Source organism: Takifugu flavidus, chromosome 20, assembly GCF_003711565.1.
Source record: "Takifugu flavidus isolate HTHZ2018 chromosome 20, ASM371156v2, whole genome shotgun sequence".
NCBI classification, from domain to species: Eukaryota; Metazoa; Chordata; class Actinopteri; order Tetraodontiformes; family Tetraodontidae; genus Takifugu; species Takifugu flavidus.
Window position 1 is genome coordinate 11,904,516 of NC_079539.1, and position 24,381 is coordinate 11,928,896.

At 41.9% G+C, this 24,381-nt stretch overlaps 1 protein-coding gene across 3 annotated transcripts; it reads right to left on the reverse strand.

Annotated features, from left to right (window-relative positions):
- Positions 1-219: 219 nt before the first annotated feature.
- Positions 220-24,374, reverse strand: vldlr (very low density lipoprotein receptor). Of its 3 annotated transcripts, none has more exons than XM_057019121.1 (21): positions 24,216-24,374; positions 24,006-24,137; positions 16,421-16,540; positions 15,398-15,520; positions 13,839-13,961; positions 12,360-12,568; positions 11,086-11,248; positions 10,703-10,825; positions 10,392-10,514; positions 9,134-9,253; positions 8,283-8,408; positions 7,594-7,765; positions 7,156-7,380; positions 6,953-7,071; positions 6,292-6,431; positions 5,722-5,863; positions 5,451-5,600; positions 3,683-3,742; positions 1,854-1,931; positions 1,478-1,647; positions 220-1,086 (listed from the first exon to the last, which is right to left on the reverse strand). In XM_057019121.1, exons 2-21 carry the CDS (start codon positions 24,076-24,078, stop codon positions 1,051-1,053), a joined length of 2,595 nt encoding a protein of 864 aa, XP_056875101.1. In that variant the 5' UTR covers positions 24,079-24,137; positions 24,216-24,374; the 3' UTR covers positions 220-1,050. The 3 variants fall into 3 exon arrangements, with proteins under 3 accessions (XP_056875101.1, XP_056875099.1, XP_056875102.1); XM_057019119.1 differs by having other exon boundaries at positions 24,222-24,368; XM_057019122.1 differs by lacking the exon at positions 3,683-3,742 and having other exon boundaries at positions 24,006-24,315.
- Positions 24,375-24,381: the final 7 nt, after the last annotated feature.

A 24,381-nucleotide genomic window follows, 5' to 3' on the forward strand; every position in this document is an offset into this window, starting at 1 on the left:
AAAAAATAATCTAAATTTAGGGACTGTCTTCAATAAGAAAACCAAAATGGTTAAATGGACCTTATTCAATATATTATAGGACTTAATATTCCACACACACACACACACACACACACACACACACACACACACACACACACACACCACACACACACACACACACACACACACACACACACACACACACACACACACAGAGAGAGAGAACAAGAGCCCAGGTCTTCAACAATGTTTCTTAAATTTAATTTAGATTTCTAAATCAGCTTCTTCACAGGTACAGAGCATTCAGATTTTAATACACCCCCCACTGTACAACGCTAGAAAAGGTCACAGCGACATCACACAAACATATAAAATTGTCGTACCAAATGCTGTTTTGGCCTTTGTCAGTTTTCTTCTTTGTTAATTACATCTCATGTTTAACCCTGGAATAAGAGCCGGCCATAGCAAAAAACCAGTTCATTTCAAATGTATACAATCTTATTTACATAAGAAACATTTGAACAAAGTGCATTAAAGAGTCCTGATTGACTGTTGTATCTGAGGGATGATTCATATATACAATATGTACAGTCGAGGCATCTGACAATCGCTGCAAAGCTATAATAATAATAATAATAATAATAATATAATAATAATAATAATAATAATAATAATGCAACACTGGAAGTACAGAAAAACAAGTTACAGCTTGAGTGGTTTCTGTAAATATTCACACATGAAGTTTGGACCGAGTAACTAAACATCTACTTGTAAATAACCTTTGAATCCCTTCATTAAATGACCTGATGAGAATTACAGCTGGACAGACAGACTGCTTACATCATCATCATCTGGTCTCGCAGGAGTCTCATCTGATGAAAGTTGGGGGTGAAAACAGCGGCAAAAATAATGTGACATGGTTCATTTTAGAGTTCAGGTGACCACTGAGGGGTGGATGTCGGCTCCATGAGTACTGATGGAATACACTTCTGAAGGAGTTGGGCTGTCTTGGAAGAGCCGGTGGTTCATGTGACGCTCGGCGTGGAAAAAAGGAAAAAAACAAAAACATCACGACAAATCGTCATCTGTGCTGACTATTGATATCTGCGGGAGGAGACAAGGAAGGAAGGAAGAACTTTTGAATATTGTGTTGTAAACTTCAAAAGCCGTCTCGGGCTGCATATTTGGGAGGCTGTTTTGAACCTTTTCCCCGTGGGAACAAGCATCTGCTGAACCCATCCTGGGACTGTGGATTTATAATAATCTAATCTGTGTATACAGAGATCTTCTCTGAACAATGTGAAGGATTATCGGGTGCAGTCGGGTTGAGAGCAGAGGTCACCGGCAGCACCTGTCTCCTCTAACTCCAAATTAAATTTAATTTACAGAAACATCTGAGGGGTAAAGAAAGTAACCAAGCTGTTTCTAAAAAGATTCTGGAAGGTGTAATAATATCTCAAATGTCACCATATTCCATTTTCTACACTATACTCACCGCAGGATATGTGTGTCCCACATTGGCTCCGTGTCGGGTGATATCAATGTTGAGGTCTTCTTCTGTGGTCTTCAGGTACACGGGGTTGTCAAAGTTCATGCTCTTCTGGTTCTTCAGCTGCCAGTTTCGCCACATCACGTAGCCACCAGCTGCTGCCATCGCCAGGAGCACTAAGGAACGGAAAAATACAGTCAGTAAATTCAGCACTCAACAAATCGGACTCTTCTCTTAATTTAACTCTTCTGACTACTGAATTATCTGCACTCCAAGGTGCTTTTAGCACAGATGGACAGCAATAAACCCCTCCTAGGGTCCAGCACAGCAGGAGTGTGTGTGTGTGTGGGGGGGGGGGGGGGGGGGGGGGGGGGGGACTCACAGACAGGCAGAATCGCCCAGGCTGCAGCAGAACCTCTGGCTGTGGAGTCCACCTGGATGGACGTGCTCACGTTAGCTTCTGAAAGACAAAAGCAACCACGTGAGAAAATGCACATGCAGTTCTCCAGTTTGCAAACTAAAAGCTGAGACGCAACAACTGAAAACCCAGAGACGACGTTCAACAACTCCAGACCAGGACACCTCTGGGCAGTAGTTTCAAGCTAGTAGGTCCTGTAAGCCAACAGGTGCTGATCCAGTAAGCTTGAACTGATATCAGTTGTCTTGTTACCAGGGTTTTAAGGCTGTCAAATGTGTTATTTAAATTCAAATGATTTCTGGGGAACACTGTTCATCCTAGAACAGGATGGGGGTGCCATCATGTCAGTGCTCATTTTAAATATCAAGTCTATTTGGGCACCTGGAGCAGATTAATCAACATTTAGCTGCTAAAAGTTACATTACTACAGGACTCAAACTGCTACTGGGCTGTTTCTGAGGAACGAAAGAAACAACATTTCACATCAGGTTGACACAGACAAATTTCTAGAATAAAATGTTTACATCTAAAAAAGAGCATTTCCCATCTAAATATTTAAAAATCAAGCTCTAAAAAAAAAAAAAAAAAAATCATTCAAATGAAGAGTGCAGTATTCAAAAAATCAATAGCTGGTTGTGACTAGAAATCTTTAATTCAGTGTTAGCATATTTCTCATTAGCTTTACAGACTTCAACTGAGCTGAGCTGAATGAAATGTTTCTATGACACAAATCTGATGCTGATGACTAAGGAATCTTCACTCAGCTGGGAGAGTTATTACAAATGTGCTGGGTGGGAGCAGGAAGGAGAGAGAGAGAGAGAGAGAGATGCCCCATGATTATACAACTGGTGAGTGACCTGACTGGTAAACAGCTCATGTGAAAGCAACAATAGACACTTTGTGGCAGGTGGGGGCTTAAACATACAGGAGCCAACACCGAAATCTACTTGCAGCTTGGCCAATAATTACGTTTCATTCATTCAACTTGGCTTCTGAGCCAAACATCCTGGAGACAGCAACGTTTACAGAGCAACAACCCTCGTTTACAGTTGAGGATAGTTCCTCAATGCTGCCACTAGATGTCGCGCCTGTTTCTGAGCTCCTCTTGGTGTTAAAAAGTCCATTTTTCTTCACTATTGAAAAGCTGCATTCAAGGGATTAAACCTGAGAGGACCGCTCTCGGTCAGCTCGGGGTTTGCTTAAAAGGAGAGGCCAGAGGCTGCAAACATGCAATCACATGACAGAATTACCACTACAGTGTGAAGGTGCGCAGCAGATATTCTTAATCCTGACAAGAACAGCTCATCACAGCTGAAACTAAAGTAGGTTGTTTGGAAAATGGAGCCTCTACATTAACCGGAGTCGCATGTTCCTCAAAACCAACCTCAGCCGACACTTAATGTATTCACCAACTTAAGTGAATGAAGTGATATTTCAGAACCGACAAGTCGAATCTGAAATATCTAGCAGAGAGCTTTAACAGAGCAGGCAGATAACTAAACCAGGAGACAACTTTAGTGGAGCAGCTGGTCACATTAAAAGGAGGTGATCAGCTTAAACACAAAGTCTGACACACATCTGCACACGTTTCAGAAACCTGAGAGGAACACAGACGCAAGACTAAACTAAAGGAGGGAATCATGAGCTGAAAATTCAGAAAAGTCAGAAAGAAGCATCTGTTGACAATAAAACCAATTTCAAAACGACCCATAGTTATTCTGCCGTTAATGAATGCAACATGCATTAGAGCATCCACAGGCGGAGGCAGCAGAACAGGCAGCCGCTCATTTTACCTGCAGGTGGCTGACTTAGAGCCTTCCCAGCATCCTCTGAAGGATCTTTGGTAGAGGCGTCTGTCACAAAGAGAGCCCAGAGTCAAGCAATGACAACAGCAGCTGCACAACACCAGGCCACACAACCTGGCCTACATTTAGCATGTATGGATGTAGGTCTTCAGAGAAAGTAGACCAGATCTCAAGAGGGTAAATAAATGTGACAGGAAATATAGAGCTGCTTTACCAGTACGACACAAACCTCCCACTTTGACGCATGAGCCATCCATTACAATAAAAATGATTTTCCACAGCAAAAACCCTCAGACATGCTCGTGAAAGAACAAACGCACACACAAAACCCAAACAAACCCGAGTGAGTGTGGACAGAACCCCAAGCGTGCACACCCACGTCCACCTGGACGACGGCTGTTGCAGTATTCACGGTTTGAACATGTCAAAGAAAACTAGCCATGTGAAGGCTCAGTAACAAAGCTGCTTATCAGTAACTATCCAAGAATGTTGTAGATGTAACAAACATGCTAAAAAAGAGAAAAGGACACAAAGAAACATTATGGAAATGAAGTGACAGCAGCAGTAAAGAGCCTGTAGGTCCAGGTCAGACTATAGAGACCTGGATACGTGGAGGCCGTGAAGATGCTCCTGTGGAGGGCAGGACATCAGCAGCACCCTTTACCTGCCTGAATGGTTCCAATCACTGAAGAGGCTCCAGGTTCTGCTGCTATAACACACCTCACCAGTCGGATTCGAACAAACTAGAGCTGAACTCTTTCTGGCAGACATGTGGGGAGCTTTTTCATTAAGCTTAATTTAAAACTCAACAAAAAATGCTTGATGTAAATAGCTGCTGTTCTTCATTTGTAATAAAAGCTTAATAAAACATCCTGCAGTAGTGGACCGAGTAGACATCCTTCAGGGACTAACTATGCAGGAAGTTCAATGAAAAGGAAAAGAGCACAATTGTGCAGACAGTTGTCTGGGAGATGTACCGGTGCCTTGGCCTACAGTCTGAGTCCAATTAGGAGAATGTATGTTGAATTCAGCTGTCGGGTTACCATCCAGCGCTCCTTCAGCATGAAAAGGAGCACAGAGCAGAGCTGGACGGACCAAGAAAATGGAACCAAGTTGAGAGAATCTTGCAGCACTGTTTTTTATAGGTACAAGCTGAAGAGCCAGGACAGAGTTTATGTTAAAATCTATACATCACTTACAGACTTCTTTTACATATGAGCTTGACTCATTGTCACCTTATGATGGGGACAGAACTACGTTTGTCTGGCTGGATGGGAACCGTTTCCACCAAGGCTTCGTTCTCCAAAATGGACTCTCTCAGAGCCCCTGTGAGTTCCCTGGGTGTGTGAAGCCTACCGGTATATTTACACAGGTGCACATCAGAAGGAACACCTTGATTCCACTTGGGCCAAAAGCCATTCTCACTAGTGACCAGCTGATTAAATCAGACTTCAAATTGTGCGACCATCATGTTGAAAATCAAGATTGCCATGGTGACGAATAGTCAACATGATTAATTTTATCTGGACAGTCCAGAGAAACACCTCTGTTTTAACTCATCAATAAAATAAATGACAAAGCCTAAGGTAGATTTCTAATGAATAAAAAAAAAAAAAAAAAGAAGCCATATTGGAACACCGAATTGTGACCAAACACTTCAGTGGTATGGAAACCTGTTCATGGGGACAAGGGAATCAGGGCTGGCTGATTGGATTCAAGATCAGTTAGTCATGCCATACGGAGGGTTCCCACACACCTGGAATGCAACGTAACCCGTCAGCAGCGAGCTCCTGGCCGTCAGGACACACACAAGTGTACTTCGGAGAGTGTTTGTTGATTTGTGGAGCAGGAAGACACATGTAGCTACAGCCGCCATTTTCACCTTTCTCTGCACACCAGTTGGTACCTGTTCACATTAAAAATAAATATCAAAGCAGCAACAGCAATAAAACATTTAAACTCATTCATAAATATTTCTGCTACTGAACCGCTCCATTGAAAACGTGGTAGCGGAGCACAGATCTTACCAGAGAGCTGAATGAGCTCATGGTAGACTATGATATCCTGTGGGTCATTCAGGTTGCTCGCTAGTGTCGCCACGTCAGAGCCGCTAAATTTGTTTGCACCATAAATAGCTTGATTCTCACCATCTGTCCAAAAGACTCGATCCTGCAAAGATGACAAGCAAATCTAAAAAATATCCAACGCCGTGTAAACAGGTTAGACTATAATACTAGAAAATCAGAGTCTTATGAAGCAGCCAAGCTTTCAACTACAGTATTACACTAAGGATGAGTGGGAGCATTGGACCTAAATATCTGTGGACCCAGAACTGAATTTGTTGAGGTTCATTTTGTTACACATTTCTGGCACTTAACAGCTGAAGCCTTGTCTAATATGCATCATGGCTTAGAATTAACCGTTTTATTTTGAGTCATCTCAGTTTTACAAAAAAAGGTTTACAAGATTTTCCCTTTCAAAATTACAAAAGCTTTTTTTTTTTTTTTTTTTAAATGTTTTACTTTTCCCTTATGAAAATTACAGAAATGGAGGTGCCAACATGTGGCCACCAAATGGCAAGTGGGCCACGGTTCTACCTCGAACACTGTGAGAGCAAACGGATGGGCCAGGTATTCCGAGGACTGGAGCACCTTCTTCCTGTTGTCTCCATTCAGGTCGACGCTGCAGAGCATGTGCAGCTTTGAGTCAACCCAGTACAACCTGCCTTTGATCAGATCTGGGAGGAAGAGAGAAAAACCCAGAGTGTAATAAAAGAGACGCAGAAATAACCAGAGCAGGGATAAACAGACAAGTCTATAGAATAGATGAAAAGAGCAGAAGCCCAACAGTTCCACAAAGAGCCTGGAAAGAAAGAAGTGATGCACGATTATATGGGGATGTGTTGACTGATGAAATGGGGGGGGGGGGGGGGGGGGGGAGAAGAAGAAAATAAGTAAAGAGTAAAGAAAAAGAAAATAAATAAAGAAATAAATCAGTAGAGCTGCGTTATCAGCCCCCAGTGATGTGAGGAGAGTAAACGAACTGTGAGGAAAACAAACAAGACTGCAGGTTCATTTAAAAATTAAATCTGGAAAAAAGGAAAGGCCGAGAAAATCCTGGTGTTCATAGGTGGGACTTGAACCTCAGGAAGGAGAAGAAAAATCCAATAAATCAAAAAAAAAAAAAAAAAAAAAAATTTAAATATGCTCTTAGTTGGTATAAGAGATAGAATGTGTACATGCACGTGTGCATTTTTACCCAAGGTGATTCCATTGGGCCACTGAAGATCCGATACCACCAAAACTTGCCGGTCAACTCCGTTCATACCGGACTTCTCAATTTTAGCAGGCTCACCCCAGTCGGACCAGTACAGGAAACTACAGGAGGAGGAACGTGGACAGATTCAGAGCTTTGCCTTGATAAGACTGGGACTGAATACCAGCCAAAGGGGTCCCACACACCCAGAGAGCGGGTCCACAGCAATCGACGCCGGCTCCTTCAGGCTTCGGTCAAACAGAACCTTCACCTTTGTGCCGTTAAAGTTGGATACAGAAATTGTTTTGGTGCCAAGGTCAGACCAGTACAGGTTTTTATAGATCCAGTCCACAGCGATCCCCACAGGAGTCTGGACATTATCCACCACTTTACTGTGCACTCCGATGTCTCCTCTTTTGTCCAGCACCGCGCTGAAAGATACAAAATCAGAGGTAATGCGAGTACATTTAAAATGAACAGATTAGTTGAAATCTACAGGGCACAATGAATATTTCCATAAACAATGAACAGAAACCATCTCCAGTAGTTGGGCACAAAAACACTAAATAACAATGTGTGAATACTTCCGATGACGTGCCGCAATGGCACCCTTTATAAGCTTTATTCAGGCGTAAGTAAATTACCTAAAAATAGCCTTTTGTCCCAAGTCAGCCCAGAAGATTGTCTGCTGGTTAAAGTCTGCATCCAGGGCCACTGCGTTCCTCTGCTGCTCCACAAGCTGAGTGTATTCTTTCCTCTCCAGGCCGAGGCGACGGATGTCACGGCGGTTTGTAAAGATCAAGCAGGGCTCCTTGCCTGAGGTGAAAGGATGTTTTAAGAGAAATCCAACAGATTGGCGAACATGTGCAGCCTTCAAAGGTGCCTCTGGTTACTTTTAATGCTTCAGACAACAACGAACAAGTGGTCCATTTCAGATTCCAAAAGTCCTGAAACCTCATGGACCAAGAAAAATTACATTTTGAGGGTTCGAGTTCAAAACAACCTCCAACGATTTGCTAAAAACTTCGAATTAAGAGCTGGAAGGCAGTGTTTTTGGGGCTCTGTACCACTGCATGGCAAGCTGGCATTTAGTTGTGAACAGCCTCTTCTTAAAAAAAAAAAAAATAAAAAAAAATTCTACTCTTGGGCTTTTCAGTATGAGGTTGCATTTTGTTATCTAATTTTTTTCGTCTTATTTTTTATTGTTTTCCCTGAAGTTTTAGGATGAATGTTAAGTTGGATTTATCACTGTTGCGCCTCACTGTTATTGATCGGGGAGGATAAAACAGGTCTTCCAGCCAGAAAGCAGATTCTCGCCCAGCCATGGACTCACCAACAGCTTTGCAGACTCCTGTAGTTGGATCCATTTGGTAGCCATTGTGACACTCACACTTGTATCCTCCTTTCAAGTTGATGCAAATCTGACTGCAGATACCAGGGTTCAGACACTCATTGATGTCTGCACAGAGACCAACATGGGGGAGACGTGAGAGGGAGAAAATCGGAGGATGCAGCTGGCAGCAAAGCCGTTTATCCAAATGTCTGAATGTTTCAGGTACGATAGTGGAGCATTTCACAGAAATAAACGGCATTCTCAGTGTGTGCTTTTACACAGCTGAGACATACAGATATGCTTTGGCCCTGTGCACATTTTTATAGCATAACAGAGTGATTTAAGACCTTTAAACAGATTTCCATGTTCCTTTCTCAATGTTCTGCACATCTGGCAGGTGCCAAATTCCTCCAAAACTGTCCTGCTGTTTAGCATATTACCATGCACTGCTTTTATATGCTTACTCTGTAGCTGGAGTTGAAGCAACCAACTCATTTAGGAGAGTCCTCTTTCAGATGATCACCGGGCTGTTGCCCGGTCTACATACAAACCACCAGATCCCTGTAACTGGTCCTGCAGCAGTAGACAGGCAGGACTGACCCACGTCCCAGCTTCTGGATTTGTTATGGTTCAGCTCTTTTATACAGCACAAGTCAAACCTCTCAAATCACTAGTGCTGTGGTAAGTGACCTAAGAAATAGGCTTACAAGTAGAATCCTCAAAAAAGGTGGCTGTGCTCCAACATAAATTCAGTTTCCCCAACTAGTTTACGTTGGGAAATACCCAAGCAGCCTGTTGCAGCAGCAACGATAAACTTTAAAACTACAGCCAATAATCTGCCAGTCACCTACCTCCACAGGTTTTGTGGTCAATGAGCTGCAGTCCAGGGGTGCAGTCACATTCAAAGCCAATCACCATGTCTTTACAGATGTGAGAGCAGCCGCCGTTGTTAAGGAGACATTCGTTTACATCTGGAGAAGATGAAGAAAGCTGAGCTTCACCAAAGCTGCACCGGATCTTTAAAAATGTGGCGACTCTGAAATAATCCTACTGAATGCTAAAAGCTATAAGCTAGTATTTAAAATGACATGAGAAGTAGTGATGACTCAACTCTGAGCCACAGTGTTCTCACGGAGAAACGTGCAACGCTGCTTTAAAGTTTATTTGATTAGCTGTGCATGAGCTACCAATATTTTCTGCTTCACAACACTGACATCGGGGTTTTTGTTATGCTCTTATAGTTACAGCACTATACTGGGGATAACATCATCGTCTCATAAATTCCTAAGAGATAAAAGAGCCACTAATTTGGTCAAGCTCATGACTAAATTTTATGTCAAATTCCAGCACTTAATAATAAATTCAGAGCTCCACAGCCCAATAAAAAAGGTCATATACAAAATTTGAATAGGCAGAAAACTAGTTTTCACCTTAACATTCATACTTTACATGGGAAGGTTTAAAATAGATGATTTTATTCTATTACTAACAAAACAGGCACACTTAATGGGGCACAAAATGGCCCGAGTGTGGCCCATTTTCAATTTACCCATTTGGTAACGGCACCATTTGCCACATGAAGTACAGCAATAACATAAATCTTACTCCAGAAACATCCATTGGGCCTATGAGTAGCATTGCTAGCCCAACACTACACTACACCCTGTCTTCAGTTTGATACTGAGATGATTTTAATAGTCCCCAAAGGGCCAAATCAGTTCAAGCCTGGGAATCCAAGTATGGATTCCAGAGTAAAACCTGGCTGACTTGGGTCATCTATGATCAGGGAGGCATGTTGTGTAGTTTAGCCCTGCACTTTAATCAAAAGGAAATCATCTTATTAATCTTTTCCCAATGAAGAAATCATGTATTCTTCATGTATGAGACAGCTTGTTCAACAAATGAGAGTTCAGTTGCCATGCTACATATTTACACCTTAATTCAACATTCATACACCCACTGTCTCAATGAATATGTCAAATGTCTGAAGAGCCACACGTATGGTTTACACTAACTCTACAATAAGATGCAAGGGTAGAAATCAATCAACACAAATGTAAAATAGTTTGAGGCCCCGGCAGCTCCTGGCAAAACCAAGTTTTGACTCACTGCATTCCTTGATGGGTTCATCGCTCCAGTCAGGACAGTCTCGAACCTTGTTGCACACTTTGCTCATCTCAATGCAGTCCCCACTGCGACACTTGAACTTCTCTGGCCCGCTGCACTGAGTCACTGTTTACACAGAACAGCCATGACTTTCACTCAATATCGGGTACATTTGAAACAAAATGCACAATTTCTTCCACTTTGGAGGAACCTTGCGACCTTCATTCTGATTACTTTTCCCCAACTTCAAGGTCTTTCACATGGATTTGTAGACAACCACATCCCGAGTCTCACTAAAACATCAGAACACGTACCGTTCTTACAGTTGACTTCATCTGATCCATCAGCACAGTCTCTAAGGCCATTACACTGCCTGCTGCCCTGGATGCAGCTTCCATCGTCACATCTGAACTGATCCAGGCCACATGAACGTACAGCTACAAATACACGAAAATAAAAGTTCTGCCAACATTTGAGAGAGAAATAATGACCATCAGAAATCCGATTTGACTTTTTGGAGACTCCCTCAACTTAGCCTTTTGATCAGAAAACATACAGTCACGGCCTTAAACCAAATGAACTTAATGGCTTTAATTCTAATATGTAGGTGCATTTCTTCAGAAGGAATTAAAAAAAATAAAATAAAAAAAATAACCAACAAAAGCAGACAGTTAAGCGACGGCTGGTATGTACGTACGACAGTTGGCTTCATCTGTGCCATCCTTGCAGTCTCGGTCTCCATCACACCTCCACTTCTTGTGTATACACTCTCCACTGCGGCACTGCATCTCACTGGATGAACACTTAGCTGGGGGTGTTGGGTGACGGCCGCAATGGGATGGAGATTCATCTGACTGGTCCTGAAGGGTAGTTATTGACCTGCAGTCACTCTAGCCTTGTTGACTTAACAGTAATTGCTCATTTTTATTCCTCTGGAGAGCCGTCATCCAGGCAGCCAGTACGCCAAGACAACAGAGAATTTCTGCTTTTGTTCTCATGGTAGGAAAGTTGCATCAACAGTAACTTTGGCTCCATCATGTACCACAAAAATGGCCAACAGCTACATTTGGACAGTGTTTACAGTTCATTTAAGGGTGAATGCCCAGTGTGGGAGAGCCACATTTGCAACACAGAACAAGATAAGTAATATAAAATATGCACACAATAAGAATTCAAGGTTTTCATGTGTTTTACACAAAATTCTGACCAGTCTGAATGCTGCAGCTGAAACCCTGGAGATGGTGTAAATCCCAGTAGATCAGCAGCTTCTGAAATACTCAGAGCAACCTGGGTGGCACCAACAGCCATGCGATTGGCCGATTAGACATTTGGATTAATAATCAATTGAACACCATGAAATCTAGAGTGAAAATATCAAATCATTTGCAGGCTGAGCATTTACAGAGATTTACCGGATTTCCAAATAGAAGCAACCAAACAGACATTAAGTTGTGAGTTTTGAGGTGGTCGGGAATAGAAACGCTATAGCTGAGCACTTTAGAAGCCAGATTGCAGATTTCTTACACTTTCATCATGTTGGAAGTCAGTTATTCACACGGGAACAGATCAACTGTTGACTGAGAGCATCTGAACGTGCGCTGCCCTCTGGGCAGAACTGAGTATAACAATGGCCAACCACATCAATGGAATGGGTTTAAATACTGGTGGCTGTTGAGTATTAGGATACTCTCAGGCTACTACCAATTACTGCACAGGAAAAAGGGGGACAGTTATCAATGCGTAAAAATTAAGCATGTGATTTAAAGAGCAAACGCTGCTTCGAAGATACTTGTTCAGTTACAGATGAAGTTTTAAAACACTAGTGTAGAGTAGCTTTGTCCACATTCAGAGTGTACTTTCAGGTGCTTTTCAGTATTTGCAACTTTTTTTTTTTTTTTTTTTTTTTTTTTTTTTTTTTAAAAGAAAACATTTTTGCATCATGTCACTCAAACATGTATTCTGTCAATTTACCTGACAGTCGACATCATCGTCACAAACCCAGCTGGCTGGGATGCAGGATGAGTTTCCGCACTGGAACTCACTGGGAGCACAGGAGGACGGCGCACAGTCCAGCTCATCGGAACCGTCGCTGCAGTCATCCTCACCGTTGCAGACAAAGTTGCGGGAAATGCAACGGCCACTGGCACAGGTGAATTCATTTGGAGCACAGGTGACATTTCCTGAAAAGTGCATTAAAACATTAAAATATATTCAATATCCTTAAGCTGATTTTGTCACCTCACAACACTTGGAAGACAATTTAAAAAAAACCCAGAAAAGCCATCACTAGAATTCAGTTACAAATCTGGCAGGCATGTTCTAACCAGTTAGGGGCAACATTACAGCTTCACTCAGCCAACAATCACGCCTTAAATAGTTCAGGCATCACTGACAGTTTCCAAAAGCAGTCCAACAATTTAGCCAGGCAGAATCTGACAAGCTTGACGGCGTCGGTTCAAGAATCTATATTCCATGAAAAACAGCTTCAACAGCACCCACAAAGAAATCTTAATTACTTTAACACTTTCTTTTAACAAACAGGTTTAAAGACATTTCTTGCAACGGGAGTAATGTTGCAGTTGTATAACTCTATGGTCTAGTTAACTATATGCCTTTTTCTCCCTCTATTCAGTGAATTGATCCGTCATAAGATATGTGAGGGCATACAAAGTAAAGGACTTAATAAATTCTGTGAAGCACAAACGTGAAGTTCTAGGCTTTCTTTAGCCAGTATAAGTCACATATTCAGAGTGAACTGTCCAAAGCCTCCTAAAATCATTTTCATTTCTAATATCTGTTACAATAAAAAATGTCTCAGCATGTTACAGAATCCCAGAGCCTGACCAGGACTGTGTAGGGGAATCCTTCAGCTGATGGCCAGCTGGACAGAGAGAGAGTACAGATAGAAGAGGTAGTAAGCAGAGATCATGCAAGTACTTTAAATTACAATAAGCCGTCAGTATAAAAGCTGAGTGGGTCAGTGGGGTCAGGAGGTCAGTGCACAGCTACGAGGTCGGTAATACCTGTAGATACAGAGCATACTGTTGCATTCGGCTGCAGGAGCTAAAATTGAATACTATAAATGCCACAGGTCAAATATCGGCAAGTTATTATTGTAATTTGCTAGACTGCGCGCCACGAAATCTGTTGTAATTCAAACTTTTTACCACTTTTAGTGAGACGAACTTTCAGCAGAGCAATTAACAGGAGGACGTCAGAGGAATCAGGTGATGCTCTAAGTGATAAAATAAACTTTCAACAGTTTTGGGTCTCCACCTGGCAAAACTTCAAACTATTGGCAGCTTTAGTGACTTCTGTTAGGTTGGCTTAATTTGCTGTAAAAAATGCCACTAGTGTGTTTACGTCCATCCATACGCCACACACCGCTACTTGGCCTAACCTAATTAGAAGCAAGTCATCTTTAATAGTGTGTGATAGATTTCCACCTACCACAGTTGACCTCGTCCTCTCCGTTGTCGCAGTCTTTCTCCCCGTCGCATTTCCAGAAGACGGGAATACACAGAGTGGAGCCTGCGCCACAGCTAACTTCATTTAAACGACATGTCCGTGTGTCTGCGAGACAATAAAGGTTTACATCGTGTTGAAAATCTTCAGTCATTTTGCAGACAAGCAACCCCATGCAATATTATATTCTGGAATATATTCCTAAAAGAATTTCTAACAGCTGACAGAAATGGAATAAAGGTTTGTTTTTTGGTGCAATTTGACAATATAATTTGATAGATGATTAAGATTTTCCAGAGGTTCAGTGGAGAGATAATTTAAAAATAAAGATGTTGTTCTGCAATGATGCAACACAAAACAAACCCCCAAAAGGTCAGTGCTTAAAAAAAAGGCTCATTAGATTGAATTAAACACTACTGAAAAAGATCGATGGCCTGGTGATTTTGTCTGGAAGCTGCTGTTCATGTCAATATGGGTGCAAGAAAACTGACAAAGCACAAGTGCTTTTAAACAGACACACATGATCTCACCGGCTGTTGCCAAGTCATGTGCAACAGCTGGTCAAACAGTGTCATGATACAACAGCTACAGGAGCTTAGTTTTCCTGCACGTACGCCACTGCAGCTATGATTGGACCACAACCTCTTAAACACACCATTGTGTGCAAAAAAAGAATGCTGTTAGAGGCCTTCAGTTGTCCGACCTACTTCTGCAAGTGAAACGCGCGTGCACATTGAACCTACAGAGACAGCCTCAATGTCACGCTAAGTGACGCTAAGAGTTCCATTTAGAATGTGTTGATTAAAATCGGTAGATAGATAAGGTAGAAATGGTGATCAGTCTGTTTAAACTCATCATAGTTAAATATTTCTATGACCGGGAAACCCAAACAAACACAATGAAATGTGGTTGATGAAAATAGCACCTTTATATAACCAATAAAAAAATAATGAGATGCTCATGCTCAATCCTCAAACAAGACAGGACAGTACCATAGTATATTATACAGTAGTAGCAGAAGGTTAGAATTATTACATGACATTCATTTTTGGCAGCATTCAGGACAGCTTTAGGAGGCACACTGAATACCAACCTTTCATGAAGCACTTTCATCTTTTCTGAAATTGATCATTGCCTCTGGAGATTCCAGGGCCTGTTATACTGTAGAGCGCGTAATTATCCATGAGCATATTTACTGAGGAGAATAACGTTCCGTACAAGAGGGTTCTTGTGTGTGCAGTCAGAGACTGACGTAAATGGTTTCAGCAAGGCCACAACCCAGTGTTCATTTTGTCCTCAGACCTTGAGGTTTAAAAAGCCCAACAAGCTCCTGACCTGCACCAACTGTCACCTTCTCCCCCAACATAACTAGGATACAGACATACATCCAGCCTCCATCCCTGAATGTTTATCTTATAAACCTGTGCAGTTTATACTAATCAGTATGAAATACCCAAGCAATGTGAAGGTGTTGGCTGTTTACCAAGTAGTCCAGCGCAAGAGACACGCTAAAGCGAGTGAAGGCGATAGGAAGGCAAACTTACGGCAGATGTCTAAACTCTCATCGGAGCCATCCTCACAGTCTGGTTCCCCATCACAGTGCCACCTCTTAGGTACACACTGGCCATTATGGCACACAAAGTCCGTCTCCGCACAAGTCTTTTTCACTGGAAAGGCAAGAAAGTAAGAATGTGAAATTTTTCTCCAGTTAATTTTTATTCTAGCCAACAGTCTCATGACAGATATGAGAGACCATAAAGAATAGACAAAGACCTAAAATGATTAGACTAGATTAGTGTCTGGGTTTAGCTCAGCTCTTCTACCTTCTTCTCAGCAGGTCCTTCAGTTCCAGGTGACCCTGGCCCTATTCCTCCTGGGAGCACACCAACACGGTGGGTGCTGAATCTCATGTGATATATTTTAAGATTTTTGAGGTTTTACTTGGCAGAATATTTCCTTCAAGACTAAAAAACAAAAAAACAAAATTGGATTTGATCTCTGCCAAGTGTTTCTCTGCTGCGCTCTCTGGATGGATGCTCCGTGGCTGAGGCGAGTGCAGCTGGTACCGATCCACTACCAGAAGCATGCTGGCATGGAACCATCGTGGCTCCACAGCCTGCTCCGATTCCTGGCTCTTGTGTCTTTTAAACATATGTTAATGACTCGTTTGTCTGTGAGCAGCTGGTGTTTGCTGTGCTCGTTACAGTTTATTAAGAAAGAGCGGTAATAAAACCAGCAGAGAGGATTTCCTTCTGGGGGCATCCCCCCCAAATACCCTACAGATGCACTTCAGTGCTTTATTTTCTCTTCCTCTGTGGCATCGGTGACACACTAGCAGCGCACCTGTGCTGCTGCCACCGAGAGTTCACTGGGGGAAAAAAGATGCTCACCTTTCTCCAACATTTTTGTACAGGGATTTTTTTTTTCTTTAATTGAACATTTAGCTCATTTTATTTCTTTACTAAGAAATAAAATCATTTGACACTTTTAAGATGCCTTTTCTACATTATTCAACACTTCTTTGGAACGGATGTTTGTTTTGTGGGTGGCTGTAATCAGCATCTCACCACAGGAGTTCTCGTCGCTGCCGTCGGTACAGTCGTCATCGCCGTCGCACTGCCAGACCGATAGGATGCAACGGCCGTTGCCACACTGGAATTGACTGGCCTCACATTCTGTCTTTGTACCTACCAACACAGGAGAGAAGGCAGACATCTCATCGATTACATTTTCCATTATTTGCTTTTAAAATGATCAATCTTATATGCCATTTAGATCCAACAGGTCTGTTGTATGTATGAACAAAAAAATAAAAATAAAATCAACTTTAAGTAAAACATCAAAAAGTAAATCTGGATTCCTCTGCTTCTCCTGGGTTAGAACCCACCAACTGCTTGATGAATGCCACAATAGCATCCATACAGGCTTTCATCTGAAACAGTTATCAAGCTTGAGGACTTGCAATTTAATATTCCCCATTTATTTTTCCAGTAGTGAATATGGATCAGCATCATGAAACTACAATTAGAATGACCAGATATTCAAATCTAATCTCAGTAAGAATGAACTATGCACCATTCTGCTGGATGTCGCTGCATATCAGCAGCAGCACAGCAAGTCGTGCAGGTTCGTTGGCTAAAACAAAGAAATAGCAGGCATGCAGGTTTGGACATGTCTTCAGAGATGGGGTTAGCTTTGAAAACCATGGCACACAAATGTCGGGAGAGCTGTTGCCACTGAAGGCACACGCTCAGCCAAACAGACCCAATCAATGGTCAAACCCAGACCACTCGACCAGATCAGCGTGTGCATGTTACCACTTCAACATAAACAATCCTACATCTTTACATCCTTCATTTAGCTACCGTGCCATTTCATCATACAGCTGTTGATTATAAAGCATTTGTTTGTGAGGAAGGCCAAAAGTCAGTGTTTTGATGATATATGTAAGCACAATTTAATAGTTTGACAAAATGTGATCAGGAAGGACTCTTCGCTTTCAAAAAAAGTCAGTGTTTGTTATATTGTGAACATACCTCATGCTTAAATGAGAGCCTGAAAGAGTTCTAACAGGCTGTATAATACTGAGGTTTAAAAATCACAGGAAAATGTACCTGACATTTAAAGAAACCTGACCATTTAATAATGTCCCTGGGGAGGCACATTAAAACTGCTGGGGAATAGCCCTCTTCCACTTCTGTGTGTGGGTTACATTTGTGGAATTAAGCAGATATTTCTACCATGTTAGTATTATAAAAAGAAGTCTCACTTCAGTATTGGACAAATAATCAGATAAGATACTGTAGCATTTAGATCATGCAAAACAACCATATTATGAAGAAACCAAGTTTGGGGGAGATGACGGACTTCAGGAGGTATTTTCTGTGTAGACTATGGACACAATTTTTTCCTATTAAAAAAAAAAAGATTTTCTGAAGTTTCAGTAATGTGTCAATCTAGAACTATCGAAAATAATCAATTCACAGCCAAGAGAACTCCACCAGCCCAACAAAGACTGATGGGTCAGTGATAAACACGCAGAGAGCTCAGGGTTATAGGATCTTTTATAGCCAAGTACTCAAGGCCAGCATCATCCACGCAGGGTTTCACAAGCTGGTAAAGAGCCTTGGTCCAGACCTGACTCTGGCTAAAATAAGTACTTGTAGTACTGCAGCTAATAGATAGCTGGTTTGTTAGCAATTGCTGTAATCACTAGTTGGAAGTTGGCAATTCCCCTGTGTTGGGGGGGGGCTTTGCCCACACTGTTTACCCTACATCCCTTTTAACACTTATGTATATATGTGTATATTGTATAAACAGTGCATGTCTGCTTACCTTCATGCCAGCACTATTGCCAGTTATCGCCTCAAAGAAAAGCAAAAACATCTTCACAAACTGTCTCAGAAACTGAAGAATGATGACCCCCCACACACACACTAAAAGGAATGCTGAAAACGGCCACTTTGTTCTCCCCTGAGGTCAGAAGGTCATGTGGAAGACCAGCACTCGCTGCCCAATTAAAACCAGTCAGGCCATAAGCCCACAACCCTTCAGAGAACATGTTAACAATCGTGTGAATTACTGTCGTCAACCTCTGGGACAGTAACAAACTTGATCATCATGGACTCAATAGAAGAAAGATTCATTAATAAAAACATGTACATTTTTAGTCTGTCACCATCGAACTGACCAACACAACACTCATAAAACCATAGGAGACATTGCAGGTAAATGTTCCAGCTGTATAGCGTGAAGAGATCAGTGTCACAACAAAGAATCCCAAAGCTTCTCTCTCAACAGCAAGGGATTAAAACAATCTATGGACACTTTATAAAAAATTGCTCAATCACAGTCAAAAAGCCCAATGTTTTCACTGTAGTAAGGCAGAAAATACAGTATATCAGCCTGGGACTCAAGAGACACAAAGTGAGTGGAGGTAACAAAAGAATCTTTCAATAGGTCACATTTGCATGGAAATTAAAATCCAGTGTGAAAATAATGCAGTCCTGATGCAGTAATTACACTCAAGACTCCACCGCGGCTAAAGAACCATTACGCTAATAGTTCACTCAAACTTTAGTGATTCACAAGTCTTGTTTGTCAAACTGAAAAGCAAAGAACCTTCTGGGGAGCAAAACAAGCAAAAGTGCAGAAAGAGGAGAAAACTATGAAACGGCAGCAACGAGGCTTCACCACTGCTTTCTGCTTTGTTCATCTCCAAACAGCAGAAGGATGAAGGGCTGCAAACCACAAAGGAAGACGCGTGATGCCAACTGAGAACATTTTCTGTGACTAAATTACTTTTTTCACCACTCACTCACTCTTTCCACTAGTTTGCGCAACAACTGGAGAAGCAGCCGACTTCCCACTGTGTGTATAGAGAAGACAGCTCACAGCTCCCCCTTTAATACGTCTAAACAGTAACTACAGAACCACACAGATACTGGAAATGGGGACGACCTCTGTGGGCCACTGGGAGGGGTTTTACTCCGTATTATTTAACCCTAATCCAGCATCTTTGCCTCTGATGAAGATTTTTGGTTGTTGTGCTCTGTCATGTATTTTTGCCTTTCAGTGAAGACTAAGCTGAATCACATAGTTGAGATAAATAAAGTGGGTGAACTTATAGTTAGTGAGGATTCCAAAACCAACATTCACATGTCACATGTTCAATGATAGTATATTATAGTTTTAATTATATTCATCAGCTGCAGTAGGGATTACAAGATAAAAACAGAATTTCCTAGGATGCAACAGTCGTTAGTTTGGATGAAACCGTTGAAATCTTTTCAAATGTACTGCAACTGATTTTGCTACTTTTGCTACAAATCGGCTCACAAGTTATAAGCGGTGTACGTGGTTAAGGCCTGACTCAGATCCTTCTCAGTGCTGACTCAGGCATCAGAAGAAGCTCAAAACAGACTAAAATGCAGTCTGAACGTTGCACAACCCCAGAAAACAATTATAACAGAAGGAGAAGAGACAGAGGAAAACACTGAGTTAAAGCGTGACACCATACAGGATAAGTTCACAGCATGAAGTGTGACTGTAGCACACAGTCAAGTTGTGGAGGAGTTTTTTCTGAAGTTTTGTTCTTTCAGCATAGATTTCTTCTGCTGGGCTTGTTGGATGCACAAAAATCTATCATGAGATTACGGCACACCCGATTCTTTGATACAGTTGGCACAATGACGGGCAAGAATTCCTTACTTAAATCCACAAACCTGCCCCAGTTTACCGAATATATGGTCTGTTGACCGAAACCGACAAAAGAAATTACAATTTTATAGTTACAGAAAATGTCTTCAAAGACTTTTCTCAAAAGTGATGGAATAAAGACAGCAAGGCTGCTAAAAATATATACTAGACTTTATGACTTCACTTGTTTGCAATTTCAGTGACTTCCATGTGAATCCACTCACAATTAATCTATTCCGTGTGTAATTCTAAACAGGCACCATCAACAATCCATCAGGAGATTTGGGGAGGATTTCTCAGATCACTTCCTCCTTTTCTAAAACAGCTGTATGATTTCCCCACTATTGTGGGCATTCACCATGACAACCACTGTTACTTGGGTCAACAAGGCCCTTTTTTATTCGGATTCAGATTCAGATCCTTTATTGTCCCACACGGGGAAATTTACAGTGCAACAACAGCAACAAGAGCACTCAGAGAAAAATAAGATAAAATCAAATAGAATATACAAAGAGGATGTATATTTACATTTAAACAAAACTGAGCATTTTTATAGTAATCTTTGAAATTACAGGATGGATTTTAAATGAAGCTTAGGCTGAGAACCCTCCACTTCTCAACCAGGCCCACAACAGACCGAGCTACCACGCAGTTGACTGTGTTTAAATTAATTAAACAAAATCTGTCAACATTTTAATTAATTGAAGACTGCAGTTTTGATTTCAACAACCAAAACCAACCTCAGAACAGGAAGTCAGGTTAACTCAGTTTTCTCCAACAACAGTAATGGTAGCAGCATTCTTCCCCCTCTGGCTACCCCATCACCCACTGTAAGAAGCAAGCGCTCCCCACTCACCATTTATAACTAAGGATCTAGATTTACTGTGTGGTGTGATAGAAAGCGTGTGTGTGAGTGAGTGTGTGTAACAGAGTCCATGTACCCTGCTGCTGCCATCTAATTTGTGTGACGTCTTGTTACAGCAGATCTAATCCTGATCCGTGTGTGTTTGGAGAATGAGGAGGTGGTAGCAAGTTGGTGGGTGGACAGGAATGTGTGTATCACGCTGCTTTAATTCACCCTTTTATAACATGTTTTTATTTTTTTATTTTTTTACTAGTTAAGAATTTTAAATGTCTAAACAAGAATCCAAAAGACAGCTCTCAGCCGCTTTCTGTTATTTAGCTTACAGGCACATTAGCACGGTACATTAAAAGCAGTGGTGGCAAACGAAGTGATATTAAACATAAACAAGGATATGTTGAAATTATGTTAAACTGAAACAAGGAGCTACAATGTGTGTGTGTTTTTCAATGTAAATTGAAATGGTCAAGCAAATAATGAGAAACTGGTTAGTTTGTCTTTAAACTCTACAAAAAAAACTTTATAGCAAAATCTGTGATGGGACTGAGCTCCCAGTGCTCAATGAAGGCACAGGATGGTGATGGTTTGAGTTTTATCCATCTCATATATAAAGTTTCACTGCACCAACATGTTTGTTTGCTAGTGATCATGTCGCTAATGATTGTCTCATAGTGACAGGCTAAAACACCAAACACATAAAAATAAAACACATTTAAACATAAGAGAGGTGATTGTTTTGCTTTAAACAAAGGAAACCTCTTAGTGGTTTAAATGGTGTAATTGGTGATAGTTTTTTTTTTTTTTTATGTCTTTTTGGTGCTTTGAGCTCTTTCACTATGTGATGGACAATAGTTTTTTTTAAATCTTGAATAGGTCGGATACAAACATGTTGGCAATCTGGGATGTGCAGTTTATATGTTGCAAAAAAGCTATTTAATTAAAGTTGTTTTTTATTTATTATTTCTCGAGTTATTTTGGTTTGTCCTGTTTGAACTTATGTGGCGAGCTTTGAATGGCCTCTAGAGGTCCTTGATGTTTAACCTCAGTCTGTCTGTGGAAAATATTGTCAAACATCCAAAAAGAGGGCTTGAGTATATTTTTGATCCTCAACAGCAGACAAGTGTATTTAATAAATAAAAAAAGCTATTTAAACTGATTTATTACTCTCTGACGTGATCGGACATTGGTTCATTTAAACCAGGGGTGCTCATTACGCGATCTACCGGTCGTTTTTAGATCGCGGAGGTAGTACTGGTCGATCGCGGCGTGGCATTAAAAAAATATCAGCCTATCATTTATCCCATCACTTGATTTATATATACAGGGCAGCCAGTTAGATGACAACTGAATTTGACATTCAGGTGACCAATCAAGTGCAAACAACGGCGCCAAGTGCCGCAGAACTTATGTCAGCCTATCATCAATCCCGTTACTTGATTGACATACAGGGCAACCAGTCAGAAGCGCTAAGCTAGTCAGCGAATTACCTCTGATTTTAAGCCATCGCTAAAGCTTATGGTCATCAAAATGAATGAGGGGGCGGGACCAAGTAAGAAGACAAAAACAGATCACTTTCATACGAAATGGGAGGTGGACTTTTTTTCACGATGTCATTTTCGAAGTGCGTTGAAGATTATTAAGTACATGAAGATTATTAAGTCCAAATACGTTCCACCATGACTGATGAACATTTGGAAGTGTGCTTGAGACTGGCTTTCAGCAGCTACTGTCCGGACTATGCATCCCTGGCTGATTCATTTCAGTGCAAGTCATTAAAGTAATTACAAAAAAAATGTTAATAGTTAATTATGTGTGTTTTGCAAAATTGGCTTATTCGGTTATGCAAGGTACATCAACATACATTGTACATATAAAGAATCCTCAATACATTTGAAAATTAGATGTGTTGCATTTTTGTGGTGGGTAGATCACTTTGACTTGGCCATTTCGTAAGTAGCTCGCATGCTGAAAAAATGTGAGCACCCCTGATTTAAACTCACTAATTGATGACCGGCCCCAGAAATGCTGATCATGTAAAGTTTAATCGTAGTAACTCGCTAAAACACTTCAGGACGAAACACCAGGTTGTATTGAGTTCTATATTTATAGCAGAAGTACGCATGTATTGTATTGGTGAGGTTTATATTGTATATAAAGGCAAAGTGACAAAAGGAGGTCATGGATGACACTCCTATGGACCAGTTTTCTTTTTACTGGATTGGACTGAAAAGCATTTTCTTTGTCATCTCCTTAAACAGTGACTGAAACTTTCCACACCATGGCCTCAAAAGCATGTAGGAAATAAAAGGAAAGGAAATGCAACCAAGTTTCCAATTGGCACAACATCCAAGTGAGATATAACTAAATATCTAATCAGCTGGCGACTGAAATACATACTTGGCCAAATCAAACTGTGGATTTATCCTTTAGCATTGATGTTCTTCTACAAACCATTTAAAGAGGCTTCCTCAGAAGCACCGGTGATTGGCATCACCTGCAGCCTGTCCTGCCTCAGCTGTTGCTGCTCCACTGCAGCGTTGGTGGGTCCCCCCCACCACCACCGTAAATCTCAGTATCCCCCCTTTTCCTTCTCCCCGTCCTCCCCCTTCTGTCGACTTGCACCCAAATAAATAAATTAACGAGCTTGCCGATGGTGGCAGTGATGGAAGAGAATCCGAGAGTGGATGAGAAACCAGGACACGAGAGTCGGCGATGGTTACGCGTGTTGGTTCCCAGGAACTGCGCGTCTTCCCGGGGGAAATTAATTGACCTCGGGACTAATTGGCTACGGCTGACAAACACTTACGGTCAAGCACAAATCAGACATTTATACTCCCAGCGCGCTAAATTAAAACCCAGAGAACTGCGGAGGCCGAGTTAATAGACGAACCAGCAAGAATTTCTTTTCAACCCCACGAGCAGTCGTTTTATTGGCCTCGTTCCCAGAACACGGTTGGATAATCTAAGGTGTAGCCGAGCACGGCCGTTCCCACAGAGAGCAGCCGTGGCAGGTGCGCCCCGGCGGCGCTAGCCGAGCTCGGTGCGCGGCTCCCCGGAACAACAAAAGACGCACACTGGGCTGAGACACTTACCGTGGACGTCAACGCGGTGCTGGAGACATACTAGCAAGTGCAGCAGCAGGATCCCCGGGGTGGACGTGACCATCTCTGGCAGTAAACGACGCCGCTGCTAGCTGGCTGCCTCTCCGCTCTGGCCTGATCGCGCTTTGATTTTGCCGGTTCACGCGCAAACTGAACATACATACAATTAATACGCGTGTCTGAACACACACATATACACACACACACACACACAGAAGAGTGCGGCCGATCCTTCCCGACGCTGCGGTTGGGGGAGGAGGAGCAGGGAGAAGGTGGCCGCCGCGCACACCGCGCGCCTTTTGATGGCGTTCTACAACCACGCGCCGTCCGGGCTCCCGTCCGCTCGTCTCGTGCTGAGAACCATTTC

Excerpts from the sequence above, each read along its gene's own strand:
- vldlr (XM_057019121.1), bottom strand. The coding sequence starts at position 24,078 with ATGGTCACGTCCACCCCGGGGATCCTGCTGCTGCACTTGCTAGTATGT. Across the intron at positions 15,521-16,420 it reads CAGCGACGAGAACTCCTGTG|TGAAAAAGACTTGTGCGGAG; the intron begins GTGAGATGCTGA and ends TTGCCTTTCCAG. Across the intron at positions 6,432-6,952 it reads GCCCAATGGAATCACCTTGG|ATCTGATCAAAGGCAGGTTG; the intron begins GTAAAAATGCAC and ends TCTTCCTCCCAG.